Raw genomic sequence first — 14,335 nt, forward strand, 5'->3', positions numbered from 1 at the left:
CTTCTCCTGGCTTGCGAGTTTATTGATGTCTGTATCAAACAGTGATCTTACTGAATGATCATATAGATATTTCTTGAACTATTGGTGTCGCGTTTGTGTAATAATTCGGATGTTTGGCCCATAACCTGGGTTAGAATCCCCTGACATGCCGCTGATGTTGTGCCCTTGGGAAAGGCATTTTACAAGACTTTCTTTACTATAGTCCAACCAGGTGTAAATATGGTTACCTGGCTTCGGTTGGGAGGCAAAAAATGGTGAAACTGGAAGGAGAGGGTTGGGCTCTACCTTCCAATATCGAATCCTAGACACAGTGGATAGCAACACAGCCCCTACTATGGCCCCCGAAAATGGAACTACCTTTACCTTTTACTCTTGAACAAGATTTGGAGGCCTTGCCATCTTATAACTACATTTGTATGTGCACTTTAAAAAGTTGTTTGGTACTATCTTTGTACATGTAAACAAGGAAACATCTGTTTGGGGCACATAACGTGAAAGTATGGCATTTACTATCACAACACAAGGACAACAGAAAATGGTCGGTATGCTGCAACAGATACCAACTCAGGCCTATCCTGTGGGGATCATGATTAGCATACGCCAAAAAGCAGCTACTTAACGTCTTAAGCAACTGGATATGGTCAAACATTGCTTGAGTAACTGCTTTTTGGCATATCTTATTACCTGGATGTCTAACCTTTATTGACGTATGATTAGCATACCTTGTTTTGAATTCTTGGGTCACAATAGTTTCTGTTGTGTGTAACTAAATTATAGACCTTTGTTTTTGACAACCCCGAATTACCAAGTGTTTTTGTTTTCTGTATACATGGCAAAACACTGCATGTTTTTTGTAACCACGGTGAATCTTGGCCCTGGTATGTATAATCTCAAAGAAGATGTGATTACCTAGCTTGTTTTTGATAGTTTGTGCATCATATAACCTATGCATACTTTGTCCCAAATGGATAATACAGCAAGTTCAAATGTAGAACTTCATCAGAGGTATTTATCATATTATCATGATAAATTTATGGTAGGCGTTTTGAGACTCGACTATGACTGGGTGAGTGAGATTTTGAAGGTTATTTGTGGTAGGAGCGTTATTTATTTTTCCACATCACTCACCCAACCCCCATACCATGCCAAATTCCATTCGTAGGAATCTCAGCTCAATATGGTAGATTTGCCAACAAATAATTATTCTCTTAAAGGAACAGATCTTGAAATGCAACGTATCCTTAGAGCTAGGCTACCAAAAGCATGGTCCTTTGCTATGAGAACTTGACCATGGCCCAGTTACCTAATATAGATGTAGGCCATGGTTGGATCACATTCCAATGTTGGTGCGTATCTAAACCTGCACTAATTGGGTACCAATGTATACAGAGGAGAATACCAACAACATTTGTACAGTTTCGAAAGCTTTCCATACAGTAGCCACAGAGCAGTCCTATATAAACACTGCTTGGCAAATAGTTTCAGCAGACTGTGATCACCCTTTGAAGTTGGTTTTCTTTGCTACAGGCCATACCAACATCAACAGGAAAGACTGCCGGGGTAGTTTGAAGCAAAACTGTAAACATGCCAATTTCAGATCCGTTTTCTTTCGATCATACATACCACATTTTGGGTTGGTAACTGTTGTACGTTCTTTGGTGCATGTCTGGTGCAAAAGGTTCAAGTCCATTCCAAGTAACCAGGAGGGTTTTAAGATAATATAAATTTTATAATGAGTTTGAACTACTTCAAGTAAAAGACTTTCAGTCACAACAGTTCTAAATTGTTCAAACTATTCAAGTAAAGTTTGAACGTGCTATCTGAAACAATCCATTTCAATATATGAGCTGCTGCAGTTCTCATAGAGGCTAATAGGGGGCCCAAAATGAGTTCACCAAGCCCTGAAAAAGAGGATACAGTGACTTGCAGTTCATGTAGAATCTGGTAGGGGGCCTAGAAATGCGCAGATAACTCTTCTGAAGGAGGGGGGTTGTCTTCCATTTTGTTCCTGCCATTTGACTTGTTTACCTAATTAAATGTATGATTTTTTGGTATGCACGTATCATCTAGGTAGGTAGGTATGTATCATCAATGTAGGTAGGTCTATTGTAAAGTTCAAAATAAGAATAATACATGCCATTATTTATCACTTTAATGCACTTTCCAAATTCTAAATGAAAGATCCATTAACTAATCTACATGTACTACTGCAGTTCCTAAGAAGGACACTAGAGGGTCCAAAGATGTAGAATCTGGTAATCTGATGACTTCTGTGAAAGGAGGTATTGGCTTTTATTTTGTTTGTGCCATTTGACTCGTTAACCTAATCAAATGCATGATTGTTTGGTATGCACATATTATTGTATTGGGAAGTTCAATCTGCACCTTAATGTTAATACATTCCACCAATTATTAACCGTTGATTACAGTGAGTTGTAATTTCATTTACTGTTGCTGATGTCCCTGAGGATTTAGGAATGTATTACTGTAGCCCAATCACCAAGGAGCATGCAGACACCTTCTGTTGCAGACCCACTTTTTGGACTTCTGCCAATGTGACTGCAGGTTTTGTATAGGGCAGGCCCACCAGAGAATTTCACATATGTGACCTTAGTCCCAATTAGGCTATGTTTATTCAATTATATGGATTACATCTGTGTGCCTACAAAAAAAGTTTTGAACATACTGTAAATAAAAAGAAGCTGCAAAAGAGGTAAATACACATGTCTGCTGTAAAAAAAATAGATTGCAGAACAGATACTGGTTTCATACAATGCCTCTGGCTATCGTAAAACGTACTGATTTTGTCAAAAACTTACTCCTAGCACAAAATGTATTTCCAGCACTGAGTAAAATTTTACCAGGAAAAACTCAAGAAGATAAAGAATTTATAATTTGGTCTAACATGTTCTGTGCATTCAGTATATTCTGTAAACTCTTCTTGAACACTTATATTTCACAATTACAATTTTTTTTCAAAATACCTCGACGTTCACAGGGATCCATATTTTCGATTGGGAGAAAATGGAGTGTTTTTAAGTCCGCCTCAAAAACGTACATGTAGACCACTGCAAAACGTTCCAACGTTTACAATAACTTGTTCCACTGTCTCGGAGAGTAAGGACTAGTACATGTACCATAATTGTCTCACAATACAGTACGTATCTGCTCAAAGATTATGTAATCAAAAAGATGAATCTATCCAGGGCTAAAACCTTACATTAGAACCTAACTCCTCACAGTGATAGCCCTCTGCCATATATGCCATGGGATTTTCAGCCCCCTTGCTTATTAAAGCTATAGATTTTTGAAGTACATGTACAACTATACGGATCATAAATGGCGACCATGCAACTTAGGCATAACCACCATGAAAATGGGCCAATTAGCTGCATCAGGGGACCCCATAGAAGAACCATCTTTCAGACATTCCCTATACAGGGCTACCAGCTACCTTACATTAATATCATTAAATCTTCCCCACTGTGAAAATGATGTACCCTTTATCATAGAGGGACAGTCAAAGGCATCAAGAACTGAAAGAAGACCCCAGAGTGATCAGGCTTTTAGCTAGGATTTTATCATAGGGTGTCAAATTTCTTGCCGCTCGGCAGGCACTGCATGTGCGAGTATTGTGGGGGTCTGTGGACATTGTCACTCGGAAAATTTTGAAATTTATAACTCTCTGAAACACTGTTTCCTACATTTTGAGGATGGTGCAGATTTGGGGGAATGAAGCAAATTTACTGTCAGACAGGCCACATGTGACCTGTAGCATCCCTGGTCAATCAGAATTTCATGCTCGTCAGAGGATGTGCTCCCCAGTGTAAGGGCGTACAATTTGAGTTATTTTTTTAACAGGTACGCCGACCTGGCTAAAACTAGTAAAAGCCCCAGAGTGATTATAGTGGGGAAGGGCAAGGACTTTCATTTCATATAACATCCTTGGGAAGGGGCAGCAAACTTTCCCTGTAAAAATATACCCGCTACAGAAACAGCACACTAACTAATGACATGTATGTGATAGCTACGTATATAAGAGCATTTCATAAAAATATACATCAACTATATACGTATGCATGTCCTTTTTGTAAGATTAGCCTGCTCATAGAAATGTATATGGTATATATTCTTCACAGCTTAGCCTCTATATAAAATTAAAAATGGATACTCCGAAGGATTATCATGCAGCAGTATGCATCCAAGTAAAACTCAAGGCTGGCCCAGGTAATATTGACGGCCCATATGGATATTGGAGTTTCCATTACTACTATGGGCTACAAATGACTGCCTCCAACGTTCAGAGCAATTTGCTTTCATAAGACTATAAATCATTTTCCCTTCCTATACATTTTCAGTTTGGCAAATTATACACGAGCTGTATAAAGATATGCATTTCTTTTCGGCGTTGATAGACAAAATGACAATACATAAGAGTTTGACTGCCAAAGAATTGCGGTTGAGTATTAAGTAAGTTATCATTCACTAGCTATATAGAAATTACCATTTCTTTTTGGCGTTGATAGTCTAGACAAAATGACAATATACAGTATAAGAGTTTGACTGCCAATGAATGCATTACGGTTGAATATAAAGTAGGTTATCGTTGAAAATACTTCTACAAGTTAAATGTGCTTTACTCTCTAAGCAAAGGCCAGGCTGTGGTTTGTTTTTGATCTTTTAGGCGTTTTTATCAGGATTTCTGTTTTGTCAGGTTTCCTTATGTCCACTGGCCAAACCTGTGCTAGTAGACACAAGTATGAATGCCTTTAAAACTGAATCAGTTCAACACCACAAAAATGCCTAAAAGTCGTAAAAAAACAGGCCAGAGCCTAACCTCTGCTTGGAGAGTAGATTTCACAATGAATAAATGAAGAGACAGCAGTCAGGCTGTTTATAAAAACATATTATTTTAATACCTTTATTTCATGTTCAGTTTGGTCTTCATCAACCTTCCAAGGCCAATGTTAACTGTGCCACACATAATTCCTCTGCATGTTCTCACAACATTTGATCCTGGTATCTCAACCTACCATATAGCTGCCCAGTCTCTTTGATCCACTCTGCAATAGGAGAGGACAAAAGGGACTTAAAGGTAGTCCTACAGGCTTTTTGAAGCCGTAGGGGCAGTGGACTTTTAGTCTCTGTATTGGGTATTGGAAGGTGGAGCCCATCCCTCTCTTTCCACTGTCTTTTACCTCCCAGTCCCCAACCAAAGTTAGGTACCCATTTTTACACCTGGGTGGAGGAGGAAAGTCATGTAAAGTGCATTTTCCCAAGGGCACAACATCCAACCAAGAATCATTGGGGCTGGAATAAAATCTGCGAGCTTTTCAATGTCCACGACCAGCTATTATAAGATTCGATACCATGTTACCAAAATTTTGTAATTGAGGGGCAGGCAAAATGCAAAGAGTATGTTGGCACAGATCCTAGAACTAGGCATCCAACACTCAACATTTATCATCACTGATAGGTGAAAGTTGACTACCTTTGGGACTTGCTTTCTTGACTATTCTGTACACATTGTAGAAAATAAACTCTTTGTGACTTTAATACCATTAAACTTATTCTGTACAACATTTACAAGGCATTAACACATTACATGATTGCACAAACTGTCAAACAAACAAATTCAAGTTCCACCAAAATTTCGAAAACCCCCAAACTTCCCAATGCAACCCTCGGTACTTGGAAATAACTGTAGATGGATTACGATAATTGTCATTGATAATTGTTTGATATACAATCTATATGTACGAGAATTCGGTTACACAATCGTATAGAAAATTCAAGAACATAAGATACAACAGCTGTTTCATTTTTATCAGTGTGCAGTACATCATATTACCGTATACACAACGCTTTACAATAAAGTTTATGAGTTAGAGTGATAATCGTTCCAGTGCTCAGGTTTTAAATCTTGCTTCCAAGTGAGAAGATGGCTGCATCTGCCAACCTCATTTCCCCTTCTCCTTAAAATAGTCCGCTGCAAGAAATAAATAAATAAAAACATTACGTCAGTGACATTGAAATAACAAACAAGAGAAACTGTGTATTTTTGTTGGGTGCAGATGGTATATTAAAACTGGTACTTAAAACGGCAATAATCCAACATTATTATGAAAAACTGTGCATACTACTTACGTCTCCCATTTGCTAATAAAAAAACAATCTTGTCATCCAATAATACTTAACACATGGCCTGGCGTGTCACAGAACTTAACCCTGTGGGTAGAGAGTTGGGATTCCACACATAACACCCTCTTCACAAAACCCTCTTTATATGTGAGCAGTTTCTACAGCTGCTGTCAGGTTTTTAATCCAGAAGCCACTGTTTTGATAAGTAAGAAGACAACATGCCTTTCCCTTTTAATGCCTTGTTGTCTTAGAATACAGTGTAGAAAAAACAGAGAATTGGAGCTGACATGCCAATGTATAAACTGCTTTGGAGAGATGACATAATTACGTTTCAATCCATCAAATTCAATACAGCAACGGAAGTGGAGCAGTCAATCAATGACAATAGATGTTTCTAGATACTCTCCAAGCAGAGGTTAGGCTCCGGCTGTTTTTTAACGTTTTTTAAAATCATTTTTATCAAGCTTTTTATTTTTTTTTTATTTTGCTGTATCAAAACCTACTGGCATACTTCAAGAAAAATGAGAAAATAGAAAGCCCGATAAAAACGACTAAAAAAAAACGTTAAAAAAACAGCCGAAGCCTAACCTCTGCTTGGAGAGTAGTTTCTAGACTCAACCACAATTACTGTACTGTAGTCCAACTTTCTTGTAAAAACGTATATGTTGAATTTTGTGAGGAAAGAATGAAATATGAGCATGTTTTATTGTTCGAAAATGTATTTGCAAGTTTATGCCTGTCGGCTTATTATAATGTCATGTAGAAACATACAACACATCACGTGACAATGGACAGTTGATTGACATTATCATAAACTACTCAAATACGAGTTTAAACTGTATCCAGAAAAAAGCAGGTTTTGCCTTTTTTTTGGTAGTGTATGAAGCCAAATAGCCCTTTATTTCTATAATTTGTGTATTCCGTGAGAGAGGCTTTCTGTTCGTTGGTGAATGTTTTATTATAGCTTCCACAGGTATTAAGCAATCACTTATTTCTGGCTGCAGTCCAAACTGCACAGAGAACAGCCTGAATAACTCATGGGTTTAAAAGTAAAGGCCAGGAGGTTGACAACTTAACAAAGAACAGAACGGACCATTTATCAATTGGGGTACAGAAGGTGAATAGCAACCTTATTTGATTGTAACCATTGTTGAAGAAGTATTTAGGGTCCCCAAGGGACGAATCTGTTTAGAAGAACGTACAGCAAGCTTGGATAAGACATTTGTTTGCATTAAGTTATGATATTTATTGTTAAAATTTTGACTAGATTGATAGAGACGTTGTGTTTGCAAGTCCTTGGATTATATAAGTCATGTCAAACTAAAAAAAATTATTTTGTTTTGATTGCCAGCACAATTTTGAAACTGCAAGATGATTTAGGGAATGCATTGTATTACATTGTATAAACAACGTATCATTAGAATGATTGACAACTTTTGGGCTCGAGCAAAACAATTTCACTTCCCTCTAGATCTTTCCCTTCATAATCTTTCCTAGGCTGTTAAGTGTAAAGACTTCAATGACGAACCAAACTGATGAAACTATTAACGGATATAAAGTGGTACTAGAGCAGGGCTCTCTCTAGGACCCATCCCAATGTCCTGAGACAAAAATTTACTTGCTGTTACGGATAAAATCTCAGCACTCATGTCGAAAAAAAATCTAATCTTCATGTCATGAAATGTGATGAAAATGTACATTCCTAAGCCTAGATTAACAAATTTTACACTGAAAAAAACAAAACATGGGCGGACCCAAACACAGGAAAACAGGGTGGGTGGGACAGGAAAAACATTAACGGCTGGAAGCAGCCCTGTTGTAGAACTAGGTCAGGTCCACCCTGTGAACTTGGTCATGAGACAGACCCCATGTTTGCATGTCAACTGAGGAATCCATTGCAGCAATGCTACATATGTGTGGCGTCCATGACAAGTTCAACTTGTGGCAAGGCACAAGACCTAGTTCTTCCATCGCAAGCATATTCTGCATTAAATCAACAACATACAAGGCATTTGGCAGGGCTGTCTCAACTCAAGGACCCATCCCTCCATCTTTGGAAGGAAAATCGCATGTTGGCACAGATACTAGTAAAAATGTTACCCTTTCCGTCCCAAAAAACTTAACTTCATTACGCGAAATAGGTAAAAATGTGCTTTCAAAAGCTTAAAATGACAGATTTAACAACTGAATTGTACATCACGAGTTCCCAAACATGAGAGGGACGGAAGAAAACTTAAAGATGTAGACAGCCTAAATGGCACAGGGACAACCAGATTGGCACTGTACTCAACAGAAATATCAGCCTCATGGTCCAGAGATTTCTGGAATTCTCTCACAAAATGTACCAGTTGTCTGGAAGCCAAGACTGTGGTGTATTTGGAGGCTGTAGTACTGACTGACATAGTCTAGACATTAGTCAGTTGAAACATATACAATTTACAAGATGCTGAAAGCCAGTTTGTCTCCAGCTTGAAATTTTCATTCGTCCCACTCATCGTTTAGGAGGCCATGTTGTTCATTTTCATTGTTAAATCTGCTATTTTAAGCTTAAGAAAATAAATTTTCATTAATTTTATGTTATGAGGTGCAGATTTTTGGGACGGGAGGGATAAAATTTCTTTTTGGTGCAAGAGGCAGATTTCCATCCTGTGAGGAACCGGGAGACAACCTTACCGAAACTGCTGGCAAACTTTGAGTGATGTTCCCTGATCAGTAACATGTAGCTTAGATGCTATCCTGGTTACATTTAACATCTGCTGCATTGAAATATACCACAACGAATAACTAACAAATGGAACACAAATTTGTCATCAATCTCTCTACTTAAAAATTTGTTTTTCTCACATACATAACAGCAAACATCAATCCAAACCCTGCTTTCGGTCATCAAATACTGTTAGTAGCAAAGCCCCAATGTTTTTTTACCAGGGTTTTGTGTTGTGATTCTATAGGGCTTTTTCTAAACCACATGATCAAACCGAGTAGGCCATAAATAGAGCTTGTTGACAGGTCCATCCAGCTGCAGTTCTGGACAGAAGAGCATGGTGGAGCTTTTGTTTTGTCACCAGCCAGACAATGCCTGCATGGCCTTGGTGCTAATTTGCCACCATTAGAAGCTTGGCTACAAATGGCCAGGAAAGGTTTGTACTTATCATAACATTTCGGTTACCTCATGTTGGTGTGATTTGTCTGAGTGCATTAAGCAGATTCCTTTTCACTGACTGTCCTATTTTTAACACACCATCTGTACACTGTACACCTGATAATGTCTCAAAACATAAGAATGTGCTATTTATGGAGATTTGAAACATCATAAGAATGAATGAAGGAATAGAAGGATGAATGGATGGGTGGTTGGGTTCGTGGATAGAGGGATGGATGGACAAATAGATGATTGAATGACAGAAATAAATGAAATGAAAAGTACTGAATGATGAATGAACAAATGACTGATTGAAAGAATGAACGAATGTTAGAACAAAATGAACAACAGTGAACTCAGTGCCAGACCCACCAAGTTTTTCCACAGCCTCCACACACACACTGGGGTACATGTTGTCTGTAGGTCAGTATGAATGAGTGAGTGAGTGAGTGAGTGAATGACTGAGTGAATGAATGAGTGAGTGAGTGAATGAATGAATGAGTGAGTGAGTGAATGAATGAATAAATAACCCACCTAGTTTTTCCACAGCCTCCACACACACGCTGGGGTACATGTTGTCATTGTAGGTCCCCACAATCAGCAGGCTGCCTGTTCTCACCACAACCAGCCCTCGCTTCACCTGCACAAACACACAGATAAACATAAATAACATGTTACACACATGTGCACACACACACATGTATACACACACATGTACACACACACACACACACAATCAGCAGGCTGCCTGTTTGCACCACAACCAACCCCCATTTCACTTGCACAAACACACAGATAAACATGCTAAATGATACACACATGTAGATGCACACACACACATGTACACATATACACACACACAAACATGTACACACACACACATGTACACACACACACACACACATGTACACACACACACACACACACACACACAATCAGCTTCACACAGACACACACACAAATTCTTACACATTCACACTAGAAACAATACCTTTAATTATCAAGGAGGTAACAAAGAATTCTCAGCAAGACCTACCTAAATACCAAACATTAAGACAATCCATCACATCACACACAGATACACACACACACACACACACAAGCAAACACTCTCAAAAACATAAACAGGCTTGTCCATATACATGTATGTCTGCAAAGAGACATTATCACAGCATTCACACTATACCATTCTGAACATAATGACTCACAACAAAGAATGGGCGTGTGTTGGAAATTTAGAGTTGACACAGACCTATACTGAATGGTTTAATCATGGGTTTGCCTTACGCCAAGCACAGGGCTATTGTTGACGTGTAATTATGTTAATCCACTGGATTGGAAAGGTTCGGGTCAGTGATACAGATGTAATGTTTACAGTGCGTCTGGTAGCCTCTGAATGGGCAGATTTTTACCTTTCCCAAGAAGGGTACGTTTTTGTTAGTGTTTGATATACTGTATGTGTCTGTCTGTCTGTTAGTTTCTCTGTTAACATGATAACTTGAGAACGCCTCGATGGATTGTCATAATATTTGGTATGTGGGTAGGTCTTGGTGAGACTTCAAAATGAGTGTATTTTGGGCCCCCTAGCTGCTTTCTATGGTACAGCAGCTGAACTTCCAGTTTTGATTCCTCGTGTTCTCTACAAGTGATGATCACAACTCTTGGTTTGTAAATAACTCTTGTTGGAAAGAAGCCACATAAGTTTGGGCCATCTAGGAGCTTTCTTTCAAACTGATTATGATAGAATTATTTTTCAAAAGATTGTGTATCAACCAACTTTAAGCAGTTGTACCCAGCTGTCCTGGTAATTTATCATACAGTAACTGTTGTACACATAAATATTCATGGTGACAAAGCCAACAAAACATTTACCCCGAGGCAGGTGCCTATTACATACAGTAGTCACATTTCTAAAGGTGAGAGGGCATGAGTCTGTAAATCCTCAGACCAGACAGACTACAGTTATTACTGTACATGTGTAGAACATGGATAGAATCACACAAAGGGACACAACACATTCAGGTGACCAAAGGTCAGTATAAGCTACTGGTAAGAAGTTTAGAATAGACCAAACTTTGAATCCATTCCAATCGATTTCAATGGACTCATATGAAAACACCTATCCAGAGCTTGCAAGTTGTGGGGGTAGGGTAGCCCTGTCTAAGTTCTGGTCCTGATAAAGTTGATCCCTAATATCAAGATGACTGCATACACACAACACACAGTTATAGGCTATTGGTAAGACATAGTGGATTCGAATTGACCCAACATTGATTCTATTTCAATCCATTCCAATGGACTCATATGAAAACACCTATCCAGAGCTTGCAAGTTGTGGGGGTAGGGTAGCCCTGTCTAAGTTCTGGACCTGATAAAGTTGATCCCTAATATCCACATGACTGCATACACACAACACACAGTTATAGGCTATTGGTAAGACATAGTGGATTCGAATTGACCCAACATTGATTCTATTTCAATCCATTCCAATGGACTCATATGAAAACACCTATCCAGAGCTTGCAAGTTGTGGGGGTAGGGTAGCCCTGTCTAAGTTCTGGACCTGATAAAGTTGATCCCTAGTAATATCCACATGACTGCATACACACAGCACACAGACTGCCTTCTCTAATTATCAAGTCACTGTGCTTTCCAAGCAGAGGTTAGGCTCTGGCTTGTCTTTTTACTAATTTTAGGTCATTTGTCAAGTTAGTCACATTTTCTTGATTGGCAGGCGGACAAAACTAAAACCTGACAAAACAGAATTAGCCCAACAAAAACACCTAGGAATGCTTTATATTATAGAAAGAAATAAAAAAAACAGCCAGAGCCTAACCTCTGCTTGGAGAGTACGTCACAGCCCCCACTTTTGTAACCACACACAGTCCTGTAGTTTATGTGCTGTAAATTATCTCCCAGTTAATATCAACACAATACACATTCTTCCTGACGTTATTATCTGCCATAAATACTCCTAATAAGACCTCCTGCAAGGCAAACATTAGCTACAGTGGGCAAAATTACTGGGCAAGTTTGAAATTCTCTTTCTAAGGTTGTGTGCAATTGAACTGGGCATGACAAATGTTGGGTAAAAAGCAGATACCTACCTACCTACCTAGTCCTGTACCTACCTACCTAGAAAGCAGATAAAAGTCTACAAACATTAAGATTCTAGATGAATTTTCTTTTCTACGGTATTGTATTAACAGAGCAATTATGCAAGTTATATACTGTGATATTTGATTACTCTACCTTATAATTCTTGAATTTTTCCTGGTGGCTTACATGTATGTTCGCGTTTTTTGTGGTATTTCTGTTTTGTTCCCATGACTGTACAGTATGTGACTTATATAATACCTTGCTATCCCGAACTTAAAACCACCACGAACACTCCATTTGCTCCCTACCGTGAACCTAAATCACTGTGACAGCAAACTTAAAGGCATTCACTATACAATCATTGTTTCTGGACATGATAAAACTAGGAGCAAGCAAAGGGCACTGAGCTCACAGTACCAGTATATTCAACAATAATTATTCTTATTTTGATACTACCTGTAAATTATGCTATACATGTAGCTATACAATTTTGTCATTTATATAACAGTGTATACTAAGATCTAGACCGATCTCACAGCTTATACACATGCACACTGGATAGAAGCCCGGTATCCAGCTGTGTTATAGCTCCTGACTATCTTCTGTCTTCTCCTCTTGCGAAGAGGACAGAAGAGACTCGGGAGGTATAATACGGCTGGATACAGGGCTAACTGGATAGGCCACATGTGTAGAAGCTGTAAAATGTTCTCTCTAACAGTTCTGTATTTAATATTTCTTCCTGCTAACTCTGCTGTACGATGCTCCCTTGCAGTGTCAGTATACAAAGGGATCCACAGTTAATGCACATACACTGGCAATGCATACTTTGGAAGGCCCATGTATGTACATGTAGAGGCCGTAGGATTTTTTAGAACAGTTCTGTCGCTACCTCCTGCTAACCCTGATGTACGAAGCTCTCTTGTAGTGTCTCCTGTTGTATAACGGTGTACAGAGTGATCCCACAGCTAATGCACATGCGCTGTAGTATGCCCACATGTGTAGAGGCTGTGGAAACACCCGTCACACCCGACTGTCGCTGAGAGACATCTTCCTCCAATCCTCCTGCCTTCTGCTCTCTTCTTCCTGCATCTCCCAGAACTTCATCTCTCTTCTGCTAGCCTCTATACCAGACTGTCTATGCTGGCTGTAAGGAGAATGATTTGCCAGCGGAGTTTCACCACCACAATGTTTAGATGGAAATGGACAGGAAAATGTTAACCCCTATGACTGACTTTCCAGGCCACTTTTTCACCCTTCTGCCAGATTCTACAATTCCATATACCCCTGTAGGAAGGCCTGGTGGAGGCTATACACACCCCCGTAGAAAGGCCTGATGGAGGCTATACACAACCCCGTAGGAAGGCCTGGTGGAGGCTATACATACCCTGTTAGGAAGGCCTGGTGGAGGCTATACATACCCCCGTAGGAAGGCCTGGTGGAGGCTATACACACCCCCGTAGAAAGGCCTGATGGAGGCTATACACAACCCCGTAGGAAGGCCTGATGGAGGCTATACATACCCTGTTAGGAAGGCCTGTTGGAGGCTATACATACCCCTGTAGGAAGGCCTGGTGGATGCTCACTAACCCTGTAGGAAGGCCTGTATGTTGGAGGCTATACATACCCCTGTAGGAAGGCCTGGTAGAGGCCATAAATACCCCCGTGGGAAGGCCTGGAGGAGGCTATACATACCCCTGTAGGAAGGCCTGGAGGAGGCTATTTTTCTGCCCCCTTCCTCCTAGCTCCAGCTCCCTTCTGATCTGCTATATATAACAACTTCCCATAAAACCCAGGTGTCTGCATCCTCCCCTCCCGTGATTGGCTACGAGCCGGATTACGCACCTGTACCTGCTCATGAATATTCCAGGTGTGCTAAGCCAACCACGGCGTGCAGAACAGCCCTTAATCCGCCCGCCTTTGAAACCTAGAGCCTCCCCTGTTTGCTCTGTGCTA

The 14,335-nt window shown here is 39.7% G+C and overlaps 1 protein-coding gene across 3 annotated transcripts in view; it reads right to left on the reverse strand.

The window, feature by feature from the left end:
- Positions 1-5,560: 5,560 nt before the first annotated feature.
- LOC118422783 (profilin-4-like) overlaps positions 5,561-14,335 on the reverse strand; it is a 27,061-nt gene continuing 18,286 nt past the window's right edge. For all 3 annotated transcript variants that reach the window (XM_035830538.1, XM_035830537.1, XM_035830539.1), the window contains 2 exons: positions 9,818-9,923; positions 5,561-5,989 (listed from right to left, as the gene is read on the reverse strand). In XM_035830538.1, the coding sequence (XP_035686431.1) occupies positions 5,961-5,989; positions 9,818-9,923 (135 nt within the window). In that variant the 3' untranslated portion in view covers positions 5,561-5,960. The remainder of the gene's footprint in view (positions 5,990-9,817; positions 9,924-14,335) is intronic.

This window comes from Branchiostoma floridae, chromosome 9 (assembly GCF_000003815.2).
Source record: "Branchiostoma floridae strain S238N-H82 chromosome 9, Bfl_VNyyK, whole genome shotgun sequence".
Classification (NCBI taxonomy): domain Eukaryota; kingdom Metazoa; phylum Chordata; class Leptocardii; order Amphioxiformes; family Branchiostomatidae; genus Branchiostoma; species Branchiostoma floridae.